Source organism: Bufo bufo, chromosome 2 (genome assembly GCF_905171765.1).
Source record: "Bufo bufo chromosome 2, aBufBuf1.1, whole genome shotgun sequence".
Classification (NCBI taxonomy): domain Eukaryota; kingdom Metazoa; phylum Chordata; class Amphibia; order Anura; family Bufonidae; genus Bufo; species Bufo bufo.
In genome coordinates, this window is record NC_053390.1 from 347,449,674 (window position 1) to 347,477,159 (window position 27,486).

The 27,486-nt window shown below is 43.3% G+C and overlaps 1 protein-coding gene across 1 annotated transcript in view; it reads right to left on the reverse strand.

Annotated features, from left to right (window-relative positions):
• Positions 1-10,665: 10,665 nt before the first annotated feature.
• LOC120990867 (transmembrane channel-like protein 1) overlaps positions 10,666-27,486 on the reverse strand; it is a 90,554-nt gene continuing 73,733 nt past the window's right edge. Inside the window, exons 15-21 of the mRNA XM_040419750.1 lie at positions 23,462-23,590; positions 20,630-20,697; positions 18,532-18,771; positions 14,751-14,876; positions 11,978-12,056; positions 11,777-11,901; positions 10,666-10,822 (exon numbers count right to left, since the gene is read on the reverse strand). Of these exons, the coding sequence (XP_040275684.1) occupies positions 10,666-10,822; positions 11,777-11,901; positions 11,978-12,056; positions 14,751-14,876; positions 18,532-18,771; positions 20,630-20,697; positions 23,462-23,590 (924 nt within the window). The remainder of the gene's footprint in view (positions 10,823-11,776; positions 11,902-11,977; positions 12,057-14,750; positions 14,877-18,531; positions 18,772-20,629; positions 20,698-23,461; positions 23,591-27,486) is intronic.

Consider the following 27,486-nt stretch of genomic DNA (forward strand, 5'->3'; position numbering starts at 1 on the left):
TCACCGGATCACTGCTACAGTGTTCATTTTAGGACATGGTCAGATATCGTAGTCAAGTATCATAATAATGCCAATGTGACACCTGACTCTGACACCTGACACCTGACCCTGACACCTGACACCTGACCCTGACACCTGACCCTGACACCTGACCCTGACACCTGACCATGACACCTGACCCTGACACCTGACCCTGACTCCTGACTCCTGACCCTGACTCCTGACCCTGATACCTGACCCTGACACCTGACCCTGACACCTGACCCTGATACCTGACCCTGACACCTGACTCTGACACCTGACTCTGACACCTGACTCTGACACCTGACTCTGACACCTGACTCTGACACCTGACCCTGACACCTGACCCTGATACCTGACCCTGACACCTGACCCTGACACCTGACTCTCATATCTGAGTTTGACTTATGCTCTTCATAGGTCAGGGTAAAAGTGAGAATGAGTTATAGATATATATTATGTATTTGTATGCTAAATCACACAACCAAAGTATGTCTATTGCTGAGCTTATAGCTCTGTGCCTAAAATGCTGTAAGCTAACACATTACAGTGTTATGAGCGCATAGCTGATAGCTCAGTGGTAAGGAAGGGAGCAAAGGATTTTAGGTTTACTGTGGTTTTGAATGCTACATCACATAAATGAACAAAAATCACAAGCTCATACAAGGCAAGCTGGTAGCTCAGTGGTAATGCTGTTGCCCCATGTCTAGGCTTTCTGAGTTCAAAACCCCTTTCAGCCTCTAACAAGTGTTTATATTTTATTATGCCCTAGATAAGAGGTAAATTTAAATGATGTGTGACACTGATATGTGACGCTGATGTCTCACGTTCTTCACTTCTCAGTGTCACAAAACATTTTAGCTTTACTGTGGTTTTGTATGCTACATCACATAGATGAACAAAAATCACAAGCTCATACAAGGCAAGCTGGTAGCTCAGTGGTAATGCTGTTGCCCCATGTCTAGGCATTCTGAGTTCAAAACCCCTTTCAGCCTCTAACAAGTGTTAAATATTTTATTATGCCCTAGATAACAGGCAAATTTAAATGATGTGTGACGCTGATATGTGACGATGATATCTCAGTCACGTCCTTCATTTGTCAGTGTCGCAAGGGATCTTAGGTTTACTGTGGTTTTTGCTATACTACATCTCATAGATCAAAAAAATCACCACATTTGGTGTCTAAAGCTATGGCTCAGTGGTAAGACACTTGCTTTGCATGCGGTGTTCATGGGTTCAAAACCCCTTCCAGGCTATTAATAAAATTTATGTTTTATTGAGCTCTAGATCAGAGTCAAATTCAAGTGGTGTGTGATGTAAGTATTCCTTTTTTTTATTTTATTAAGAGTACATGGGCAGCACTATAGTAAAGGGGGCCTTGTATACAGAGCTGTATCCTGGATTTTACATATCTACTGTATATATGTGTATTATACACACAGTGTGCTATAGCTTCACCACACTGAGATTTGCTCAGAAAGCTGATATACATATTACTGGTTTATCCACAGACACGATATATGATCATACAGATCGCTGTACTATGTGAGAGCTTCTAAGTATAGAAAAACCAGGTGCTAATGTTATAGCTTGGAGGTTACATTAATGGCTTTGCATGTTGGAGTCCCCAGAAAGATATATGTTTTTTTCTTTAATAGCATATACTATAATAAATAATATGTCATTAACCCATAGGATACCAGCGCTGTACATGTATGTCGCTGGAAACACGGTCACAAATCCCAGCGCCATACAGGTACAGCGCTCTGATCGGGCGGCCACAGGAGCTGCTCCCGCCCGATCAGCTGCAGGGGTCCGGCAGGCACTAATAGTTGGACCCCTGCTGTATGCACCGGCATCTGTGAAAACACTGATGCCTGCTCATTAACCCTTGCACTGCCGCGATCAGCGCTGACGGCTGCATGTGCGGTATCCCCGTGGTGCTGTGACGTCAGCCTGCTGTCTAGCCCTGTCAGTCAGTGGGGGAGGGGTGTGTGTGCAGAGAACAGGGGGTGTTATAGAGCATTGCTCAGAATATTCAGCCCCGCCTCTGAGTGCTCAAATTGTTTATTTGCATATGAATCTCTGCATATCGCTGCAGCTATTTATCATACATAATCAGCATAATGAGCCCTACCAGGCAGTATGTATGGTCTAATAGGGTTGATTCTGGTGACAGAGCCTCTTTAACCTCTTATGGACACAGGGCGTACCTGTGTATTTCCGATCACCGCTGTGCGGCGGGCAGTGTTAGGAACGGTGCACCTGCTGAAATCATTCAGAAGGCACCCTGTGACAATGCCGAGGGGGGTCCTGTGACCCCCCCCCCCCCCCCCATACCGGCGATTGCTGCTAACCGCAGGTCAATTCAGACCTGCGGTTTGCAGCATTTTCAGGTTATTCAGGTCTCCGGTGACCCGGAATAGGAGGGTGATCAGTGGTGTAATATACACCACCAATCACCCTCCGCAGATCCTGTGAGGTGGCGGTGACGGAGGATGAGGGTGAGGATCGTCTGTGATTGGTTGGAGGGACTGACCTGGAGATAACGTCGCGGAGCTCCGCTCTCCCCACCCACAGAGGTGCGCTGAATGTGGCCAGCACTCTTAGCTGTAAAAGAGCGCCTGGCCACTGTTAGCGCATCGCCCACCCCACCGCTGATCAGCGAGTTTTTGGGCTGTGAGCAATTTTTCGGGGATTCTGTTAGGTTAGGGTGGGTTAGGGTAGGGTATACATAAAAACACACTGCCCCCCCCCCCCCCCGACACACACTAAATAAAGTTTTACACACACACGCACTCCCCTTTAGCGTTCTAAGATGGCCCGCCGGATGTTCTCGGCCGAGGAGGCATATGCCCAGCTGCTCTCCGACTCCGAGAGCCCCAGTGAGGACGAGGATGACCCCACTTTCCTGTTGTCATCCTCGTTCTCCTCATCATCTAGTGATGATGATGAGCCCCAAGGCGACTGAGACGCCGCCAGGCGGAGCCAGGAGCCCCCCGTGCCAGGAACCCTGTGGCCCACACTAGTATGAGCAGCCCTGGGGCTCGTACTAGTTTTCCGGCCCACCAGGCAAATTCACCTGATCCCTCTATCAGTGAACTTGGCTGGAGTACCCCAGAGGATTTTGAGCCCTTGAATCCTGACTTTGTTGGCCAACCAGGAATCCAGACACAGTGGGCTTCACTGAATATGACATTTTTTGTTTTTTATCAGTGAACAATTTGTGAATCTGATGGTGGAGCAAATTAACTTGTTCACCCAACAGTTTATAGCCCAATTTCTCCCGAGTCAGAAAATACCTCATATGTGGATGTAGATTGATCTGCGGGTGAACTACGCGGCTCAGAAGACAAAGAGCGCTATTGGGATTTTGGACAACCAAAATCGCAATGGCGCTACTTCTCTTCTGAGCCATGTAGTTCGCCCGCAGAGCACTTTACGTCCACATATGGGGTATGTCCTTACTTGGGAGAAATTGGGCTACGAATTTTGGGGTGCGTTTTCTCCTATTACCCCTTGTAAAAATGAAATAAAAGGGGCTACAAGAACATGTTAGTGTAAAAAAAGGAGATTTTGAATTTTCTCCTCCACTTTGCAGCTATTCCTGTGAAGACTGTGAAATAAATTAAAATGGGGGAAGGGCAGGGGCGGACTGAGAACCCTCAGGGCCCCCGGGCAAAATAAATCAAGGGCCCCCTTACAGGCCCCACCCATGTTCTGCTGCAAGCCCCACCCTTGTCCCGCCTCCATGCCCCGCCTCCAGCCACACCCTACACAATCTTTAATAAGATTTCAAAGTTAAAGCAACACAAAAGGCACCCAGACCCCTTCAGCTCATTGATGTGGTCTGGGTACAGTGTCCCTTTTGCAAATCGAGCTGCAATGTTCTAGAGAAACTGCATTGTTTACGTTCCAGCAATAAGTCCGCCTCTAGTCGCTGGCAGCCACCTGAGGGCTTCCTGGAGTAAAACAGACCTTTGGTCCGGTGTCTGACCCTGGACGTCCTCACACTCTGCATGATGACCTCCAGGGTCAGATTTTTCCCCATAGGAAAGCATTGATTCAATGCTCTCATATGGGGTGATCTAATCTCAGCGTCCATTAGTGAGCCTCTGTTAGAAACAGTCCCCTCCACCTTGTACTTGTTCCACTGATCTGCTACTTGCGGGCTACGCGGGCATGAGTTCAGTCACTTCGGCGCGTGATCCCGCGAGACCCGTGACCTACAGCGGCGGGTCTTGCGGGATCACGCGCTGCAGGACGGGATAGCGCACCGAAGTGACTGAACTCATGCCCGCACAGCCCACAAGCAGCGGAACAATTACAAGAGGGGTGGGGAATAGCCAAATTAAAAAATATTTTGAACCAAAAGGTGTGCTTTTGGTGGGTTTTGAACTAATGGTGGTCTGTGGATGGCACTGTTATGGGGGCTCTGTGAATGGCACTGTTGTGGGGGCTCTGTGGATGGCACTGTTGTGGGGGCTCTGTGGATGGCACTGTTGTGGGGGCTCTGTGGATGGCACTGTTGTGGGGGCTCTGTGGATGGCACTGTTGTGGGGGCTATGTGCATGGCACTGTTGTGGGGGCTCTATGGATGGCACTGTGGGTGACACATATATAGCACCTTATGCTATATATGTGTCATCCACAGATACCCCCATAACAGTGTCCTGTGAGTGAATGACCCCCAATACAGGGTCTGGGGGCCGGCATCTGGTGTTGTAATGGCAGCGGGGCCCGGTGCAGTCGCTGTATTCTATCGCATCGGGCCCCGCTCACTGTAATACTAATTTTCATATGTGAACAAGAACAAGAGAAATCCTCTGCGATCCTCTCCCTCTCTGTACTCACAAACTCAGTAGCAGGCCGGGCGGCAGCGCAACTCACTGACGTCACGCGCCTGCTCCTCCCACTTTATGAATGAAGCAGGCGGAGCAGGCGCGTGACATCAGTGAGTTACGCTGCCGCCCGGCCTGCCTGCTACTGAGTTTGTGAGTACAGAGAGGGAGAGGATCGCAGAGGATTTCTCTTGTTCTTGTTCACATATGAAAATTAGTATTACAGTGAGCGGGGTCCGGTGCGATAGAATACAGTGACTGCACCGGGCCCCGCTGCCATTACCACCATTACCAGGCCAGCATAACATTCGGAATCGGGGCGCTGGGCATAATACATTATGCTATTCTGCGGCGGGCCCCCATCCCGGCCGGGCCCTCGGACCATGTCCGAAGTGCCCGACCGGTCAGTCCGCCCCTGGGGAAGGGGATTATAAATTTAGTACTCCATGGAAGTGTGGTACTCCCTGAAGCAACCGTCAATACAGAGGCCTGGATGATTGGGGCACGTGTCACACTGAGTGGTGGTGTCCTTCCGTTACCCCCTCCTGTTACACACGCTGCACTTTTTTTGGGACCGTCCCTTCTTTCCAGTATGGGGGAACCACACCTTGAAAGTGTTGGCCAGGGACGATCCGGCGCCTCCAATTCCCGAGGTACTCCGGCCTGCTCTTTCCCGGTCAGAAAAGATCAGGTCCTTGAGGACTGCCTCATAGAACTGAAGGAATTTCCCTGTGTTGCCAGCGCTCCGTGACAGCACAAAAGAGTTATACAAGGCAACCTGCACCAAGTAGACCACAACTTCTTTGTACCATGCTCGGGTTTTGCGCATGGCGTTTAGGGTTGCCACCTTTTCTTCAAGCCGAACCCGAACAGAAGGGAGGGAGGGCCCCCTTCCAGGCCCCACCCATGTCCCGCCTCCAACCACGCCCATGTCCCGCCTCCAGCCACACCCGTTTCCCGCCTCCACCCCTGGTTGCTGTCGCACCGCGATCGTTACGCCCCTGATCCCGTCACTACAGAAATACAGCGCCTCATACCTCTTACATCCAGTGACGTCTCCTTTGATGTAGATGTTCTCTTTCCTCATCTTCTCCTTTCAGACCTTCAGACCAGACACCATTTTTCAGCCATTTCTCCTCTCTGCAGTTTGACAATAAAAATCTTAGTTTACTACTTTTCCATCATTCTCCCATCTTCTGGACAAATCATCCTACTATCCCCAATACTGTGCCGCTGTGCTCCCCAATACTATACTGCAGAAACAGATAAACCCCCTGATAATAGTAGTACCACACAGAGCCCCCCTTATAAAATACCCCTTCTTTGTGGCCTCAGTAGAAGCCAAATAATGTGCCAGTAAGAAGTGCCCCCCATAGATGCCCCCATGTGTCAGTAAGAAGTGCCTCTTTTCTCCCGCCCAATATATGCCAGTATAAGGTGCCTCTTCCCCCCCTTCCCTTATATGTGCCAGTATCAAGTGCCTCATTTTCCACCCCAATATGTGCCAGTATAAAGTGCCTCTTTCCCTCCCTTCCCCCCCATATGTGGCAGTTTCAAGTGCCTCATTTCTCCTCCTCCCCAATATGTGCCAGTATAAGGTGCCTCTTTCCACCCCTTCCCCCATATGTGCCAATTTCAGGTGCCTCTCTTCTCTAAAAAAAAACCAAAAGAACTTTTACTTACCTCCAACGAAGCGATGCAGGCGTCTTCCCGGGCTGTGTACCATGCTGTATGGCTCAGGCGGCTATATGACATCATCGCGCCGCCTGCACCAGCCTCTGATAGGCTGCAGGCACAAGGTCCGCAGCCTATGACAAAGGCTATGACAAAGGCTTGTACCCGGGCACAGGATTGCAAACCCGGACTGTCCGGGTCATTCCCGTATGGGTGGCAACCCTATTCTGAGCAATGCTCTATAACACCCCCTGTGCTCTGCACACACACCCCTCCCCCCATTGACTGACAGGGCTAGACAGCAGGCTGACGTCACAGCACCACAGGGATACCGCACATGCAGCCGTCAGCGCTGACCTCGGCAGTGCAAGGGTTAATGAGCCGGCATCAGTCTTTTCACCGATGCCGGTGCATACAGCAGGGGTCCAACTATTAGTGCCTGCCGGACCCCTGCAGCTGATCGGGCGGGAGTAGCTCCTGTGGCGCCCGATCAGAGCGCTGTACCTGTATGGCGCTGGGATTTGTGACCGTGTTTCCAGCGACATACATGTACAGCGCTGGTATCCTATGGGTTAATGACATATTATTTATTATAGTATATGCTATTAAATAAAAAAAACATATGTCTTTCTGGGGACTCAAAACATGCAAAGCCATTAATGTAACCTCCAAGCTATAACATTACCACATGGTTTTTCTATACTTAGAAGCTATCACATAGTACTGCCATCTGTATGATCATATATCGCTGCCCATGTACTCTTAATAAAATAAAAAAAAGGACTACTTACATCACACACCACTTGAATTTGACTCTGATCTAGAGCTCAATAAAATATAAAACATAAATTTTATTAATAGCCTGGAAGGGGATTTGAACCCATGAACACCGCATGCAAAGCAAATGTCTTACCACTGAGCTATAGCTTTAGACACCAAACGTGGTGATTTTTTTGATCTATGAGATGTAGTATAGCAAAAACCACAGTAAACCTAAGATCCCTTGCGACACTGACAAATGAAGGACGTGACTGAGATATCATCGTCACACATCATTTAAATTTGCCTGTTATCTAGGGCATAATAAAATATTTAACACTTGTTAGAGGCTGAAAGGGGTTATGAACTCAGAAAGCCTAGACATGGGGCAACAGCATTACCACTGAGCTACCAGCTTGCCTTGTATGAGCTTGTGATTTTTGTTCATCTATGTGATGTAGCATACAAAACCACAGTAAAGCTAAAATGTTTTGTGACACTGAGAAGTGAAGGACGTGAGACATCAGCGTCACACATCATTTAAATTTGCCTCTTATCTAGGGCATAATAAAATGTAAATATTTTTTTGAGGCTGAAAGGGGCTTTAAACTCAGAATGCCTGGACATGGGGCAACAGCATTACCACTGAGCTACCAGCTTACCTTGTATGAGCTTGGGCTTTTTGTTCATCTATGTGATGTAGCATTCAAAACCACATTAAACCTAAAATCCTTTGCTCCCTTCCTTACCACTGAGCTATCAGCTATGCGCTCATAACACTGTAATGTGTTAGCTTACAGCATTTTAGGCACAGAGCTATAAGCTCAGCAATAGACATACTTTGGTTGTGTGATTTAGCATACAAATACATAATATATATCTATAACTCATTCTCACTTTGACCCTGACCTATGAAGAGCATAAGTCAAACTCAGATATGAGAGTCAGGTGTCAGGGTCAGGTATCAGAGTCAGGTGTCAGAGTCAGGTGTCAGGGTCAGGTGTCAGGGTCAGGTGTCAGGGTCAGGTGTCAGGGGTCAGGTGTCAGGGGTCAGGTGTCAGGGACAGGTGTCAGGGACAGGTGTCAGAGTCAGGTGTCAGGGACAGGTGTCAGGGTCAGGTGTCAGGGTCAGGTGTCAGGTGTCAGAGTCAGGTATCAGGGTCAGGTGTCACATTGGCATTATTATGATACTTGACTATGATATCTGACCATGTCCTAAAATGAACACTGTACACTGCAGCCTCCTCAGATAGGTGATCTGATATTGATAACCTCATGAGGATATGTTATGAACATAAAAATCTCAGAAAACACCTTTAGGCCTCCAGCACACGAACGTGTGCGCCCTGTGACCTATTCACTTTAATGGGTCCGCGATCCGGCCGTTCAGCAAAAAGATTGGACATGTTCTATCTTTTTGCGGAACGGAAGTATGGGACGAAACCCCACGGAAGCACTCTGTAGTGCTTCCGTAGGGTTCCGTTCCGTGCTTCCGTTCCGCATCTCCAGATTTGCGGACCCATTGAAGTGAATGGGTCCGCATCCGTGATGCGGAATGCCCACGGAATGGTGCCCGTGTATTGCGGATCCACAAATGCGGTCCGCAATACAGCAACGGGCAGCACACGTCTTTCCAGCTTCTTGGGTGTGTATGACATTCACTTTATTACTCACTGGTAGCCAGTTGAGTTGAGTTGGAAACTTACATAAATGACTGATGTTACTGCATTAGGGTAACTGCACTTGTTGCAGATTACATACGTTTTTTTTTTCTGTGTGGATTTTTGTGCTGAAAAACCACAGCTTAAGGGCTCGGTCACACGAACGTGTGATGCCCGTTGCCATTGCAATTTGCAGTCCACAGCACGGGCTTCACTCGTTCGTGTGAACGAGCCCTGATACAGTACCTGCAAAGTGAATGAGATCTGACACATTTCATATACACTTTGGGTAGTTTTTACGCTTTAAAATTGACCTACCATGAGGATTTTAATTTTTTTTAAAATCTGCAGTATGTCAATTGTTTGTGCACTTCTGCACCTTGGGAGTCATCAAGGACCAGCTTTTTATGCCAATCTTTGACAGCCCCTTTGCTGCTGGAGGAAGGGCCTAATTTATGACAAGCTGCAGGCCTCATCATAAATAAGGGGGTCATTTTAAGATGAGTTTTAGACACCGGTCTTAATAACCCCTATAGCTGGTAATGCTATATTATAAATGGAAAACAGTTTCCTTGCCGTCTTACGATTTGACCATCTTGTACGCCATTTTTTAGACATGGTGTGAACAGGGAATAGTCACAGATTTTACCGCAACATGGTGTGCAACAGAATCTGTGCCAGATATATGCCATAAAAGTGGCGTATTTCTGTTCGTAAATGACCCCCTAAGTGCATCTCCAGCAGTCCAGGCACCTGGAGTAAAAACTTCTCTAGTCTCTGACCTGATTAGTTTTCACTCCACTTTTATACCTGTTTCCAGGCGTAAATGGTAGTAAATCTGCCAGGACTGATATGTACATATATGGGATGCACAGGATCCTTATTAATTATTATTATTATTGCATTAACTGTAGAAGTAGCTCAACTATAAGAAGCCATATACCCTGGAATACTGTAAAAGTTATAGCTTAACAATAATAAACCCTGTGATTAAATGACAAAACTGTGAATGATTTATTGGAGGATTTCTGCACAATGGATTGGTATAGCCAAATACAGTGAAACAAGGGGACAAACCATCTTTAAATATCGACAAGTGCTATCCTCAGAATAACAAGTTGTGTTCATGCCGTTGCTTTTAATTGGAATGCAGATGTATTTCTGGAATGCAGTAACTAGAGCTAAGCGAATTTCATATTTTGAAATTTGTTTGCAATTTGTTTTGTGGTATTAAGTGAATTGTGTTATGGATTCCGTTACCACGGACCATGACGCAATTCCATGATGAAATGCATAACGAAATGCCTTTATTCATTCCGTCATAATAGAAGTCTGTGGGCTGCATAAGGGATCCGTCCCGTTTCCGTTATGCAGGGGAGTCCTCTCCTGCATAGCGGAAACGGGACAGATCCGTTATGCAGGCCATAGACTTCTATTACGACGGAATGAATAACGGAATGCCTCTAAAGGCATTTCGTTATGCATTTCATCATGGAATTGCGTTATGGTCCGTGGTAACGGAATCCATAACACAATTTGCTAAATACCACAAAACCGCAACGAATTTCAAAATATGAAATTCGCTCATCTCTAGCAATAACGTACAGACGCTATATTGTTATACATAATAATAAAATATATGATGTCATGTCTGATATTGCTCTGTATTATATTTAATGACAACACATTTTGTTTGTTAGTTCTAGACTTCATGAAGGCACTGGTGGTCCTCTAGCTGTAGGTGGTCTAGTTACAGCAATCCGAGGAGGAACTTCAAGATTCTTCCCTTTAGGTCCTCCTGCCGAACTATTATTCTTATTGGGTTCTCCTCCTGGAAGACAAATAGTTTTTTTCTTTTCTATGTATCTATTAACCACGAGTTTAAAAATGACTACAAATAGACCATGCTATGCTATACTCAGCACTAGAATGGCATATCACTATTCTGTAGTAATCTTTTTATTCTAGGACAGATATAATAATTCCCATTGACTTCTAGGGGTCCCATTGACCTCATTAAAGGGGTTGTCTTAGTTAAATAAAAACCTGGGAATCCCCTAAAATGACAAAATAATTGATAATCACCCCTTTTTTCACCTGCTTCTTCAGCCAATGATGTCATCTTCCTGGCTGCAGCAGTGCACATGCTCATAGGTCACAGTACAGCTGATCACTAGCCTCAGCAGTACACAGGACATCACCGCTGAGGGTGACCTGTATGCAAGGATTGTCACTACTGCAGCCAAGATGACGGAGAACTAGATCACATCTATGGAAGAAAAAGGGGACAAAGGGGGTGAGTATTAATTCTTTTGTTACTTTAGATGACTTACAAGAACTGCTTTTTAACCAAGACAACCCCTTTAAGGAAATAAACCTGATGTGTGCTGTCTTACAGGCCTTGTTCCATGGGAAATGTGAAGCCACATAGCTCTTTTCCAGAAAGTAGAAACTGAAGTAGTATCAGTCATCCTACATGTACCATAAAGTGGCAGACGTCATTTCTATCCATAAGGTAGGTAATCTCTCAGAGAAAAAAGCAATGATTAGCAAAAAAACACCAAATAGTTAATATTTTATTGGAATCACATGATCTATCTCTGATCTAATTAAAGGTGAAATCAACTAATTTCTCTTCTGTTTGTAAGAGGCACATAACAGTAGATCACATTTGAAATTCTGAAATCTTGGACCACCACCGATGTCCAGAACTTAAGGGTTCTATAAATAGGTTAAAACTCTTTGTCACTACACAGAGATTTCTGTTACTTGAACTTTTCACTTATATCATATCTATAACATATCAAAATATAATTTTACTTGATTTCCCCTTTCATGTATAAAGACATACCAGCAGAATTGTCATTTGGATTAGAGGGATCCCCTTGGGCTTCTGCTGCTTTGTCATCTGCCTTTTTATTCCTCCTCTTATTTTCCTCAGCTTGCTATAAGACAAATGATAATCACCATGAAATAGTTGGCATAAAGAAATGCACAGAGGCATAACATCTTGCTACCTACATTTTGCAGCTTTTTCTTCAGTTCTGCAATCGATGCTTGATATCCTTTTGATGTAGCATTAAGGTAATATATACTCATGCTAGACACAAGAAAAATGAAAGTCATACATTAGCACGCTAATAACTGATCTTATTCATAAAAAAATAACAAAAAAAAGAAGAAAACATCCACTACACCTTGATTCTAGGTGGTTTTAATGAAGGGTAAAGATGCAATACTGATTTTGACTGGCTGTAGACAGAGAAGACTCAACAGAGGCTCATATAATTAGATTTAAAGGGGTTGTCTCACCCGCAAATGCAGGGTCGGCTTCAGCACCCGACAAAGCAGGGCAAGTGTCGGGGCCCACTGCTCTAATCGCAGATCGCTGAACATTGGGGAATCCCGAAGAGTCTGGACTCTTCCTGGCTCAAGAGTCCCTGCTCTGGCTCCATATATGGAATCAGTGCTACAGGGGGGCATTGTCAGTACGCTTGGGGACACTCTGTGTATTTAAGTCTAATTACCCTCTCTTTCTAAAATGTTTCTGCTGGGATTTGAACTAACAACCTTCTACATTAAAGGCAAGAACCTTAACCACTGAGCTATTGAGCTCAATGCTAAGCTGTGACAGGAACACCTCATAGTAGTTTCTCATGTTTTAGGTATTATTATACAGCAGAAGTGTCATTTTTTATTTTATTTTGTAATTGTAAAAAAATGTATGGCAAAAAATGTGTAATTACAAAAAAAAATATATAAAATCATACCTCTGATATATATATGAATGCATAATATGTGGGAAACTATTACTAAGTGTAACGGGGCACCGAAGGCGCACTCAGTCTCCCATCAGCCACAGACCTGCTGCTTAGCTTCGAGAGCGAGGATCTGTGTTCGGCCTCGTTCTCAGGGCGGCTTTGCTAGCTGGGAGACTCCTTGCTCCTAGGTCTGCCTTGAGCGCCGAGCTGATCACTTGGTGCTCGACTTACCTGTCTGTCGGTCATGTGACGATGGCCACGTCACATGCACCTCACTCCCCACTATAAATACAGGCAACCTGCTGGCTACAGGTTGCCTGTGATTTTGGTCCCTTAGGCTGTGTATTATTATTGTTATTTAGCTTACCTTTGGATTTGACCCTTGATCTGCTTCCTGACACCTCTTCTGCCTGCTCCCTGAACCTTGACGCTACCTCTCAGATTTTGACCTCGGCTTGCTTTTGGATTTTATCTTTGCCTCTTCCCTTGTACTGACGTGACCCCCTGGACTGACCCCGGCTAGTTGACCCGCCTCACCCTTCTGTTTTTGGTGGTACCTTGCTTGTCCCACCTCTCTGTCCGCTCGAGTGATATCCTCTCATTGGCTGTCCGCTTCCCTGCTGTCTCTATCTCTCTGCTTGCACTTACACAGGTCAGGGACTGTCGCCCAGTTGCGCCCTGCCACCTAGGGCGGGTGGTGAAAGTAGGCAGGGACAGGGGACCGGGTGGCAGCTCAGGGGGTGCACCTCCGCTCTATCTTTATACCCGTGACACTAAGGTTTTAGCCATAATATAGTTACAGAAGGTTAACATGAAGCTCTATAGCTCAGTGTTTAAGGTTCTTGACTTTAATGTAGAAGGCTGTGAGTTTTAATCCCATCAGAATCATTTAAAAAATAGAGGCTAAATAAAACTTAAATAGACACACCAACCTTTTTAATTTGTGTAACTATTATTTTTTTGTTGGGAAAGGTGGCAACCCTAACAGAACCCCTGCTCCCCGGTGACCCCCATAACTTTTTTTTTATAGTTATGTCTACGGAGACATGGAGGTGATTTGCCTGGTCACATGACCCTCTATCAGCGGCCATCTTATGAGCAGGACCTCTGTGTGAAGAGCAGAAAAAACTTGGCAAACAAGGTGGCACACCTTATGAAATATAGAAAATGGTGCAGAATTCCAACAAAGGCTATATTAGTAAGAGCCATATAATCACCTTACAACAGTAACCAAAAAGTGGCCAAACCCTTTAACTAAAAATCATCGACAAAAGTAAAAGCCACCTACCATGTGCCACTCATAGCACTACAGTTATGTGAAAGAGGGTTCTTGGGGCTCCTTTAGGCTCCAAAGCTGGTATGACTGCAATATCTGCAGCCCCATACCTATTCTACTGTGCCTGCTCAGTTTATGTTCACACTGCGGATTAGTGCTACAGATTTAACCATGGATTCTACACCAAAAAACGCTGTTTTCCATGGGTGTCCGCGCCGCCATTCATGTCTGTCTTTCCACACAGACACCACAGGATATTTTGGCGGGACTCTACTTGTGGTATAAACAGTGAGCAGGTCTGCGAGACTGAAATTGAAAAACTGATTCAGAAACAGTGTCTGCCGCGGAATACGTAACAGATTTTGACATTGTCAAAATGTGCAGTGTGAACATAGCCTTACATTTAGTACTTGGTCTTAGGATATCTATCTCAGTAAAAGAACCTGCAAACCCTTAAAGGGATGGCCTGCAAACAACATTGATCGCCTATACTGTGATAAATGTATAATCACTAGGAGTCCGACTTCTGGAACCTCCACCAATAATGAGAAGGTGCCCCATGAGTCTAGTCTGTGAATGGAGTGGTGTGCATATGCATAGGTGATAAATGTTTGTGGTAGGCCATTTTAAATGTACATATATCATTATGATCAATATCACTTTATGATGAATGTTCACCAGTACAAGGAGGAGTTAAAATAGTCATTAATCATATAAAAGAAGTCTTTATAGTCTACTCTCCAACAAACTTACTTACACCATTAGCAAAATGAATGGTAGAATTAGTCCAGGGTTAGAAGCGTAGCCAAACACTTTTGCAATCCATGCAGGGAAGTCGTGCTGTAAAGTCTCCTGTATAACTTCAAACATCCGCTGCTTTCCACTAAAACATAGATGCATACATATTAACAAGCACACAATACAGCAGGTCATATGTTTCTACATGCAACTGGTTAAATACATTCATATGAATGAATTCATCAAGCTAAACAGAAGTTCCAGTTGAGCAAATAACATAGTATCAGCGTAGCATGGTAGCATTTAGTGTTGAGCGAATTGAAGTCAAATTAATTAACGTTGATCTGAATTTCAGGAAAAATTCTATTTGCCACGAATTTCCTCGCGCTTCGTGGTAACGAATCAATTTTTCATGAAATGGCGGTAAAAAAAAAAAACATACTCACCTCATCCATTTGCTAGTGGAGAGACTGTCACGGCCATCTTGATTGAAGAAACCACGTGAAATCTTGTGCGTGGTGACCAGCCAGCATGGTTACATGAGTAAAGTAAAAAAAATCCCCCCCCCCCAAAAAAAATGTCTAAGGGCAATATGTATTGTGTAATGTGTAAGCGGTGAGCCAGCAGCAGCATTTGTGATGGATTTCATGGAGATTTTATATTGGATGCTGTAATCTACTTTTTACATTTCCCCGTTTCCATCTGAAACTGACCAGCAACTTCTAGTTGGGATTAAGACCACCGTACGGTCTAATGCGTGTGGGGACCTTCCGACTCTCCCCCAACAGATTATGTGAATATTTCGCCCAATCCTTTCCCCATCCCAGGAGATATGCTGCCACTAGAGGTGTCTGCTGGCGCTTTCTCCTCTCTCCTCATTGTCTACATGTAAACGTTCAGTTTGGCCAAACATGTATGGGTATGGGGGGTCAGGGGGAGTAGGGAGAGATAGGTGTCCCAGCCGATAGCTACTGAACGTGTATGGCCACTCTTACTAACTTAAAACAAATCATGCAGTAACAGTCAATATATATTCAATATATATGAATCAATATTACAGCCAACATACTTGAGATTTATCAGCACATACGATGTGATAAGCCATCAGAAAACTTAGGCCAAATTTAGACAAAGGACATTTAGAATCATGTGCTGCTGTCACAAAATGGATGCTAAAATGTGTCCTTATTACGGTCATATGAAAATGTCCTCTAATGAGGTCGGCCATATCTACATGTAATTATTACTGCAGTCTGTCCTCCTACCCTGCGCGTTTGTATACGTATTTATACTCTGAGTGGTAACTTGCAGAATATGCTGGTGCATTATAAAGAACAATAAACTTTGGTAAAGTTCTAATTTTCAGTTAGCTGCAGCACAGCGCCCTCTAGTGGCTGAAAGTGCTGAAATGTACTAAATAAACTTAGGGGGTCATTTATTAAGACCAGTGTGTTAGGGTACTTTCACACTAGCCATTTTCTTTTCCGGCATAAAGTTCCGTCCTAGGGGCTCTATACCGGAAAAGAACTGATCAGTTTTATCCCCATGCATTCTGAATGGAGAGTAATCCGTTCAGGATGCATCAGGATGTCTTCCGTTCAGTCATTTTGACTGATCAGGCAAAACATAATAACGCAGCACGCTACAGTTTTATCTCCGGCCAAAAAAACGGAACACTTGCCTGAATGCCGGATCCAGCATTTTTTTTCCATAGGAATGTATTAGTGCCGGATCCGGCTTTCAAAATACCGGAATGCGCAGACCGAAAAAAAAGGTGAAGAAAATAAATGCCGGATCCGTTTTGCCGGAAAGACGGATCCTGCATTTCAATGCATTTTTTTGACTGATCAGGCATTTTTAATGCCCAATCTTACAAATGCCATCAGTTGGCATACGTTTTGCTGGATCCGGCAGGCAGTTCCGGCGACGAAGCTGCTTGCCGGATCACTCTGCCGCAAGTGTGAAAGTAGCCTTAGTTGGCCTTTCTTAATAATCCCTGGACTGGAGATGGATCCGCTAAAGTTATGTAGAGGCACTGGTCTCTACATAACTTTTGCACATCCACCGCCATTCTAAATGTAAGCCAGCTTCCTTGCTGCGGTAGTTTTAAGACATTTTGTAAAACAGGCTTAGAAAATGATAACTGAGACAGGCCCCCTTACCTGTCCACGCCATGCGCCCTTTTTTAGACCTGGCGTGAGTGGGGAAAAGTCGCAGATTTTTTATTTAACCGTGATAATACTAAGGGTTGAATAATAATCACTGCAGAGGAAAACACTAGGGGGGGGGGGGGGGATTTATCAAGCCTTGCAATAATTCTAACTTCAAAAAGTCACAAGTATGGTTGTACATGATGAATTTGGTGCATAGTTAAATGTAACTCTTTGTCTAGAGATGTTGCTCCAGTTTTTTACACCACCCCTACTGGAGTGAGAGTGGACCTTTTCAGACAACTTTTTAAAAAGTCACAATTGATAAATCTGAAATAAAACTAATTAACATAGCTAACCACAAACACTTTTCCATCAACTTTTCAAAAGTGGAGAGAGCAGTTTAAAAAATGCTAAAAGTTGCAAAATTTAGTGCAAGCATGCTATGTGCTGAAAAGTGCAACTTTTAGATGCCAGTTTCCTGGCACAAATCAAAGGATAAATACTACCCGTACTATTATTCTGTGTAAATAAAATGTAACTTCTGAAATACTCAATAGGGTTACTAGTACATACTGAAAGATAACAAAAGTTGCAATTTAGATTACACGTATATCTGAATAAATAAGTACGTTTTTTTTTTTCTTCAGACCAGTTTCACATTAGCCTGTGCGCTGTGGGACAAATGATGGCTGCATTATCAGGACCAACTGTAGCTCGGCTGACCCAAACTGATCACTGATGTATGATGCTGTGAGTTCCATCCCAACCAATGGTCTGCTGTCCCATATTCACCACATCTTGTTGAGCACAGTACAGTAGACCTGCAAGCAGACAAGAAGTCATAGCATCATAGACCACTATGCAGTGAGTTCGAGTCAGCAAGCTGTGTTCAATCTGGGAAATGTAGCCATAACACTGACGGTACTTCCAGAACTGCACACGCTTGTGTCAAACTGGCCTTAGGACTTGGTCAGACTTCTCATCCTTATTTTTATAACATTTAGTCTCACATGAATCAGAAGCTGAGGTGGGAGGGATCACATTGCCAACCTAAAGGGGTTAACCCATAAACATTATTTATCGCCTATCCATAGGATAGCTGTCCTAAGAACAGGGGTTTCAGAGTCCCTAATCTGAATGAAGCGGTTGTGTGCGTGTTGGTCCACCGCTCCTTTCATTTCTATGGGACTGAAGAAGACAATTCTCCGGGAATGGGGTGGTCCTACATTTGAAATGATGTTTGTGGGATAACCCCTTTAACTGAAGCCATAGGTGTTGTAAATGTATCTTAATGGCACATCTCAGAAGCCTGGCAGTCCAGTACACCAAACCTGAAAGACTGCCATGCCAAGATTGCAGTGACTGATTGCCAAAATAAACTACTCTACTTCACATCTAGAACCTTTCCCCCTTCTTGTTTGTCCTATTGTAAATTTCATAATTCTGATGGCACTTTGAGTGTTAAATAATGCACATGGTTTACAATACTCTGTTTAGGTATAAGGCCAACTGTGTCTATATGTAAATTCCATCAATGGGAGCCCTAACTATAAAGAAATCTGGTGACTGAATGGCAAGGGTGCAGTAGGTAAGCAACAGTTTGCTGCATATTAAAGTGTAACATGAAGTTATTATCACACTGATTACCTAAATGGCCCACAATCAAAAGATGGTGGAATAGAAACAATGGTATAGATGACTGGCAACATAGCCAAGAAGAGTATAAAAAGCAACATGGCCATGTAGAAATTGTTGGATCTGGAAGCTTTAAACACTCTCGCATGAGGAACATTGCAGCACATCACTGCCCAGCACTGTAAGTACATGGACGAATGAAGACGAAGAACATTAATGGCAGGAAGGCATGGCGCATAAAATGATCCCATCCTAAAAGAAAACACATGAAAATATATATCATTCATCATATGTAAAATAGATAAATAGAAACCAAACGTCCACTATAATATTTAAAGGGGTTTCCGGGAGTACAATATTGATGACCTATCCTCAGGAGAATCATGTCTACATCTGCATAATAAGTAATGTGCCTACTGCTGTAAGTACATATATTTGCACTTTTCCACCATCTTCACTAAAGAACTGTTATTTGTTGTAAAACTAACGTCCACAAGGTTTCCCATTTTTGATTCTACCACTCACAACAGGGTAGCGTAAAAACCACCACCAGGAAGAAGAAGGGTCTGCCCTAAGAATAAGAAAGAGTGAACCCCTCCCTTCATCGCGGGAGCTTGGCCCAGAGAAAGCTTGAAAAGGATCGCCACCCTGAGAACTACTACAATCATCCGCATCACAGCCACTACTTCCATCCTCTCCTGCAGGTCAACGCTGGCTACATAAGGACAGTAACATTATGTGAACAGTGCCAAACTCCACATAGAAATTTTGGCTACAGTTAAAGGGGTACTCCCATCTTGAACATTTGGGGCATATCGCTAGGATATGACCCCAATGTCGAACAGGTGAGACTTGGCTATTTCCGTAAGCTCCATAGAAGTGAATAGAGTGGTGACCGCACTTGTGCAGTGCGCTTCCCCTTCATTTCAACGGACTTCCATAAACAGTCAAGCATGTTGACTATTTTCTGCACTCCCATAGAAATGAATGAAGGGTGGCTGCGCATGTGCGGTGCGCCCTCCGGAACTTTGCCAGCTCCGTTCTAAGTATAGGTGCGGGACCCAGAAGTGGGACCTGCACCTATCACACTGTGGGAGCATATCCTAGAGATATGCCACCAATGTCCAAGATGATACAACCCCTTTAAGGTGGTACCCAAGAGCTACAAAGTAACAGTTGAACTATTTACAACTTATAATATGGAAAGCTATGTATAACAGAATGAAGGTATTCGCCCAGAACTGGGCTATAAGAGAATGTGGTTACACCAAATTCATAGAGAAGTATATGGAGTCCTAAAAGGGGTCCTCCGGGAATTAAAAAAAATGAAAATACTAAAATATTACTTTATTATAAATATATTCCCAAATACCTTTCATTCGTTATAATGGCTTGTTTTGTCTAGGGAGCAATCATTAGGAGAAATAAAATGGCCGCTGTCCTATTAGTACACACAAAACCTGTCCTAATCACACAGGAGGACAAGTTACTTCAGAGCACTGAGCTAAAGATCTGCCTCATCCTCCCCTAATACTTGTCAGGTATTATGATCCTGAATACAGCTCATAAGAACTTTAGCTGAATCTCTGTAGGAATGGAGTTCATCAGAAGACATTAAGTACATAGGATGGACAGGACAGACTGTGGTAATGTGGGGCTGTGGTAATGGAGACGGCATACAAATGCTGCTCATCAGCCACATCCCAACCTCCTTTCTGTACTTCATGTTACCTCATGAACTCCATTCCTACAGAGATTCAGCTGAAGATCATATTAAACTGTATTGAGGATCATAATACTGAACAGCAGAGAAGAGAGGGGGCTGAGGCAGCTCTTTAGATCAGTGTTGTGAAGTAACTTGTCCTGCTGTGTGATTATTAGGACAGGTTTTGTTTGTACTTAGAGGATTCCATCCTCTGATGATTGCTCCCTAGACAAAATAAGCCATTATAACTAATGTAAGGCATTTGGGAATATATTTATAATAAAGTAATATTTAAGTATTTTCTGTCATTTTATATTCTTAATTCCCTGAGAACCCCTTTAAAACACTGAGACCTATTGCTTTGGCCTTTTATTGCAGTTATGGAATGTGAAAGAATGTATTTACCAAATCATTCCTTGGTTGAAAATCAATCCCAACACATTACCACTGATATCAAATTCACAATATGAAGGCTGCAAATAGAAATAAAGATCATTATGCATAAATCACAAGAATTTAATACATTTTGTCTTAACCAGAAGCATATTGAGGGTAATAAACACAATAAATAAAAAACAATTGAGCATTGTCAGCTTATACATACCAGTGCATCTCAATAAATTAGAATGTCATCAAAAAGTTCATTTATTTCAGTAATTCAATTCAAAAAGTGAAACGCATATATGATATAGATTCATTACAGAGTGATCTATTTCAAGTGTTTAATTCTTTCAATGTTGATGATTATGGCTTACAGCTAATGAAAACCCAAAAGTTAGTATCTCAGAAAATTAGAATCTTGTGAAAAATTCAAAATCTTGTAGACTCATATTGCCACACTCTAACAAAACACCTGCAAAGGTTTCCTAAGCCTTTAAATGGTCCCTCAGTCTGGTTCAGTAGGCTACACAAATAATGGAGTAGACTGGTGAATTGACAGTTGTCCAGAAGACAGTCATTGACATCCCCCATAAAGAGGGTAAGCCACAAAAGGTCATTGCTAAATAAGCTGGCTGTTCAAAGTGCTGTATTGAAGCATATTAATGGAAACGTAGTGGAAGGAAAAAGTGTGGCATAAAAAGGTGCACAAGAAACAGGGATAACCGCAGCCTTAATAGGATTGCCAAGAAAAGGCCACTAAAGAATTTGAGGGCGATTAACAAGGACTGGACTGCGGCTAGAGTCAGTGCTTCAAGGGCCACCACAGACAGATGTAGCCAGGACATAGGCTACAACTGTTGCATTCCTTGTGTCAAGCCTCTATGACTCAGAGACATCAGAAGCGTCTTACCTGGGCTAAGGAGAAAAAGGACTGAACTGTTGCTCAGTCGTCCAAAATCCTGTTTTCAGATCAAAGTAAATTTTGCATTTCATTTGGAAATCAAGGTTCCAGAGTCGGAAGGCAGAGTGGAGAGGCACATGATCCAAGTTGAGGTCCAGTGTGAAGTTTCCATAGTGTTGGTCCACTGTGTTATATTATAGAGCACTTCATGCTTCCCTTTGCTGAAAATTTACCAGCAGAACTTGGCACCTGCCCACACTGCCACAAGTACCAATACCTGGTTTAATAAGCACAGTGTCACTGTGCTTGACTGTCCAGCAAACTGGCCTGACCTAAATCTCATAGAGAATCTATGGGGTATTGTCAAGAAGAAGATGAGAGACACCAGACCTAACAATGCAGACAAGCTGAAGGCTGATATTAAAACAACTTGGCATTCATAACACCTCAGCAGTGCCATAGGCTGATCCCCATTGATGCGGTAATTCATGCAAAGGAGCCCCTACCAAGCATTGAGTGCATATACTGCAGATACTTTTCAGTAGGACAACATTTCTGTATGAAAAATAATTTTTTGAATTGGTCTTATATAATATTCTAATTTTCTGAGGTACTAACCTTCGGATTTTCATTAGCTGTAAGCCATAATCATCAACATTAAAAGAAATAAACTCTATATGTTTTAAATTTATATGATACATGAGTTTAACTTTTTGAATTGAATTACTGAAATAAATGAACTTTTTGATACTATTCTAATTTATTGAGATGCATTAGTAAATGATATTGATGGTTAATATGGACTCACAGTACTTCAGAAATAAAAGGAAGATACCCAGGGATAGATAAGGGGGAGGGCTGCATTACATTTTCCACACTTTTTTCAATGCATGATGACCATATTAATCAAGCACCTACACCTCATTTCCTGAAACCTAAAAATCATAAACTTTTTGATTAAAAAAAAGCTACTTTCTAAATGCAATATGCAACATATTAATGGATGAGTTTATTGGAATTATTGAGTGTGTAATAAACTGAAAGTCCTTGTTTGGCCAACTGATACAACTGATGCTGTGTTCTGTGGTGAATAAATATCCATCACATAATACAATTGGCAGTCTAATCATTTCTTGTAAAATATCACTGAAGGTAAAAAAATAAAAATAAAAAAAGTAAAAGAAAATTCCAACGCCTGTACTATTAGAATGTAAAAATATTTATCTCATAAGGCGAATAGCATAATGGAAAAAAATAAAAATTGTTAATTCGCCATTTTTTCGTCACTTCAACTCCATAAAACCCACAAAACCCATAAAACTGTGGGGGAAATTGCATTTTTTTTGCCAATTCCACTCCATTTGGATTTTTTCCAGCTCAGATGCAATATTAAATAGTGCCATTAGAAAGTACAACTTACCTCGCAAGAAAAAAAAAAAGCCCTCCTATGGCTATGTGAATGGAAAAATAAAACATAGTTATGGAAGGCAGGAAAAAAACCTAAAACGCAAAACCAGAAAATTCACGGGTCCTCTAAGGCTACGTCTACACGACGACATATGTCGCGCAATAGGGCACAACTACACTGCAACATTTGTAGCGCAACATTTTGTTGCACTAATGTCGCGCGACAATTTTTATAATGGCAGGCTATGGTGTCGCACTGCAACATGCAACATGCTGTGACTGCGACGCAACAGTCGCAGAAAAATTGATCTCGAATGGATTTTCTGCGACTGTTGCGTCACTGTCGCAGCATGTTGCATGTTGCAGTGCGACACTATAGACTGCCATTATAAAAATTGTCGCGCGACATTAGTGCAACAAAATGTTGCGCGACAAATGTCATCGTGTAGATGTAGCCTAAAGGTTAAAGCATCAAAATTCATCATTCTCTTACAGCAAACATATAACTGATAGTCAAAGGAGCAGATGACGTAAATAGTGTTACATACCCATCCATACTCCAGATCCCAGCACCAACAATAATTAAAAAAACGTACAAAGACCGCTTGTAGGAAGTCACCAGTTAATATAGTGACATATGTCGTCATGATATCATTTACAGTAAGTCGTACAAATTCCTAGAAAAGGAAGCAAAATGTGAAGATTACATCATTTACATAATTATCTGTAAAAAGAAAGAATATAATACCCAGTGATAAATTTGCAAGTACAGGGTCCTAGTCAATGCTCTATAACACTATAAGACAGGGGTGCACAACCTTTTTTGGACTGGGGGCCGCATTGTCACATTGCTCTATTTCAAGGGGCCACAAAAAAAAAAAAAAGTTAATCAGCACTTGTTTGCATCAACCTATTACACAGGCCGATGCAAAGTGAATGGGGAGGAATGATCGCTAGCACAGTCACTGCTCCCTCATTCAGTTCTGTTGATTATTGGCAGCACATTCCTGATTACACAGAGAGATGTGCTGACAATAATTGTACATCTTTCATCCTGATAAAACATGCAAATCAGCCGATAAACGAGTGATCGCTTGTTTATCAGCTGATCAGCGGCACCATTATACCAACCAGTTATCAGGAATGAGCGCTCCTATGAAGACTTGTTCCCAGTAATTGTCCCGAATATCGTGCCGAGTAATGATTTTTGACACATTCCTGAAGCATGGCCTTGAAACAGAAGATTCATACTTACCTGCTCTCTGCCGCTGTCTCCATCTTCCGGTCCCCGTGCTGTTCACATCCGGCTGCCAATGGGTATAGTCACATGCTCCGTTCTAGCCAATGACTGGCTTCAGTGGTGATGTGGCCACAAGCAGTGTTTTACCGCTGAAGTCAGTCATTTGCTGGAGAGGTGCTCCGGGTCCAGAAGATGGAGACAGCGAGACAATAACCAGAAAGCCCTTTCCTTCACTGCAGAGGATGGCGCTCACTGGTTATTACTGCCTCCTGCAACCCTAGATATACTGTAGGTGCCCTACAATAACAAGTAAGCACTTTCCCTGAGGGCTCATGCACACGACCATTGTTTTGGTCTGCATCCGAGCCGCATTTTTTGCGGCTCGGATGCGGACCCATTCACTTCAATGGGGCCGCAAAAGATGCAGATAGCACTCCCTGTGCTGCCCACATCCGTTGCTCTGTTCCGCAAAACAATTCTGCAGAACATACAAGGCTAGCATTCGTGTTTTGCGGACCACAAAACACGGTATGGTCATGTGCAGTCCCTTAATGACCAGTCCCTTTGTGGTTTAGCGTACAGGGTTCAAACATTTGTAACTTTTTTAGTTGGGCTACGAAAATAACTTGCAGCTTTTTATTATATTTTTTAGTTTTATTTTAGTTTATATTTTTTGTACAGGAAACAAATTTGTACATGTACAATTTCTTTTTATAAAGTCATTTTTATCCAAACTATAGCTCATTCCTTAAATCTGCAAATTATTATAATCAGTTCCCTATTTTGCTTTGGATCGTTTTATTATATAATATGTATAGTTTCATGTGAATAGGGTGATAATACTGATGGTTTTGGTTGATGTGGCTATTTTTTTTTCTTTTATGTATTTTATAATTTTTTCTTTTTCTTAACTTATTTTTAAATATATTTATTCTAGAAAAAGACCTTTGTTTGGGGGACACTGACTTTTTTCTGTTTCCTTTTCTTTTCTTTTATTTGTACTTTATTTCTTTAAATAATCACTTTATTACTTATTTTTAAAATATATTTTTGCCACATATATCCCTCTAGAGGTCATAAAAAGGTCATTGGGGGACTGAACAATTTTATTTCGCATTTTGTTTTTTAATTGATTTTAATTTGTCCCCAAAAGGTCCATGAAAGACCTTGGGGGACACAGACTTTTTTTTTGTACTATTTACACTGTAACTGGAGCATCCAAAGGAGCCCAAGTTACAGGGGAAACCAGCCTGCTGGGTTGGGAAGGGGGGCTTTGTACAGGGCAGAGCCGATCAGAGTCTACTGACCCTGCAGCTCTGCGCTCCTCTGCCCCCAAGACACCAGGCGATCACGTGATAGCTGGGTTTAAACTGCAGAAGCGCTGATAACCTGCGCCTGCCTTCTCCTCGGCTCCCCCACTCTCACCAATAGCCAGGGATCCGTCCTGATCCAGACTCCTGCTACAGTTCAGGGGCAGGAGCTGTCATCCTTCCCTGTGCGGCGCTCCAGGAAGAAACACAGCTGATCACACAATCAGCTATGTTTCTCTCTAGCAGGACGGGGGCCGCAAACCTTGCCTTTGGGGCCGCAGGTTGTGCACCGCTGCTTAGACAATGTATGTTTCCAGATGAATAGAAATAATATAACCAAATAAAAGATGCAATTGGCCTACAGCTGTTCTCCTCAACTTCCCCATAAACATTTGCTCATTCTGCTGAGCTTGCATGTAGTTTTAATGGGGAGAGGTGAATAAGTCACTGCCAGACTCCTCTGGCAGTAGCTTATCTCCTGTGGGAACAAAAAACTGAACATGTTGAAATACAGTGTACCTGAATTTTTTTTCCCCCACAGCATCTACCAGGAAGGGTTAGGGAGAGTCAGAAGAACACCATGCACTTAAGGCCTCATGCACACGACCGTTGTTTTGGTCCACCTCCGAGCCGCAGTTTTTGCGGCTCGGGTGCGGACCCGTTTACTTCAATGGGGTCGCAAAAGATGCGGACAGCACTCCGTGTGCTGTCTGCATCCGTTGCTCCGTTCCATGGTCCGCAAAAAATATATAACCTGTCCTATTCTTGTCCGTTTTGCGGACAAGAATAGGCAGTTATATCAATGGCTGTCTGTGCCGTTACGCAAATTGCGGAACACACATGGACGCCATCCGTGTTTTGCGGATACGCAATTTACGGACCGCAAAACACACAATGGTCGTGTGCATGTAGCCTAAGGCTGAGTTTTATACTTCACATATTAGCTCAGTTATTTCCATCAGTTATTGTGAGCCAAAACTAGGCACGGGTCAAAAACACAGAACAGGTACAGATCTTTCCATTATAATTTATCTCTGTCTATGCTTCACTACAGGTTTTGCCTCACAATTACTGATGGAAATAACTGAAGTGTGAACTCAACCTTAGGTAGTTGGTAATCCCCACCAAATGTGTAAGGCTCTGTTGGCTTCCATCCAATGTGTTTGGCCACTGTAAACATCTGAGATCCTACAATTTATGCGCTAAGATACATTTACATCAAAATTAGCCCCATTTTCATGCTTTCTACTTAATAAATGTATGGCTTCTTCTGAGGCATACATAGAAATCATAGGTCCTCATAACAAAATTTAAAACTCCCCTCTCCCAAATTAATGTCTATTAATGGGATGTAGTTGGACCTGATATTGTTTTATGTCACTTTTCTAGGGCTTCCTTCACACTAGTTTTTGTGGGGGTTGGCGACAAGTACATTATGTTGCATTTGGAAGGGGGGTGAATACTGACCCTCAAAAAATGCACCAAAACTGAAGAGAAACGCCTATGAAACTGTCACGGACGTACCGAGACATACAGATGTTCCCGTGACTGGTGGCAGAAGATCTGTGAGACATGGTTTAATCTGACATGTTTTCTTTTTGGATCAAATTACGTCTGTGTTGTTTCTGGTGCTTGCCACACCTTCTTTCCCCAGGTGTGGCTATTGTGGTCATTTCACCTTCTCCATTTATTGTTGTTTCTCCCACCATGCTTTGCGGTTTATAGCGTATTTTGGACTTGTGGTTAGCTTGTGTTTGGTTCTCGGCTGAGTTCCTGGTGCTACCAAAGCTTCATTGAAGATAAGTGTTTCCTTTCCCTTTTGTATTTTGTTTATATATGTGTGTGTTGCCTTTCCCTGTTGTTTGTCCTTATGCCTGAGGAAGACTCCTGTTCGTCCTTTCCTTTGAAGGAACAGGTAGACTCAGTCTTGACATTACTTCCAGGGCCCTTTAGGGTGAGATAGGATTCTAGGTATCTGGTGTATGAACTTGCCTACCTTTGGGGCCTATTAATACTGGTAGTC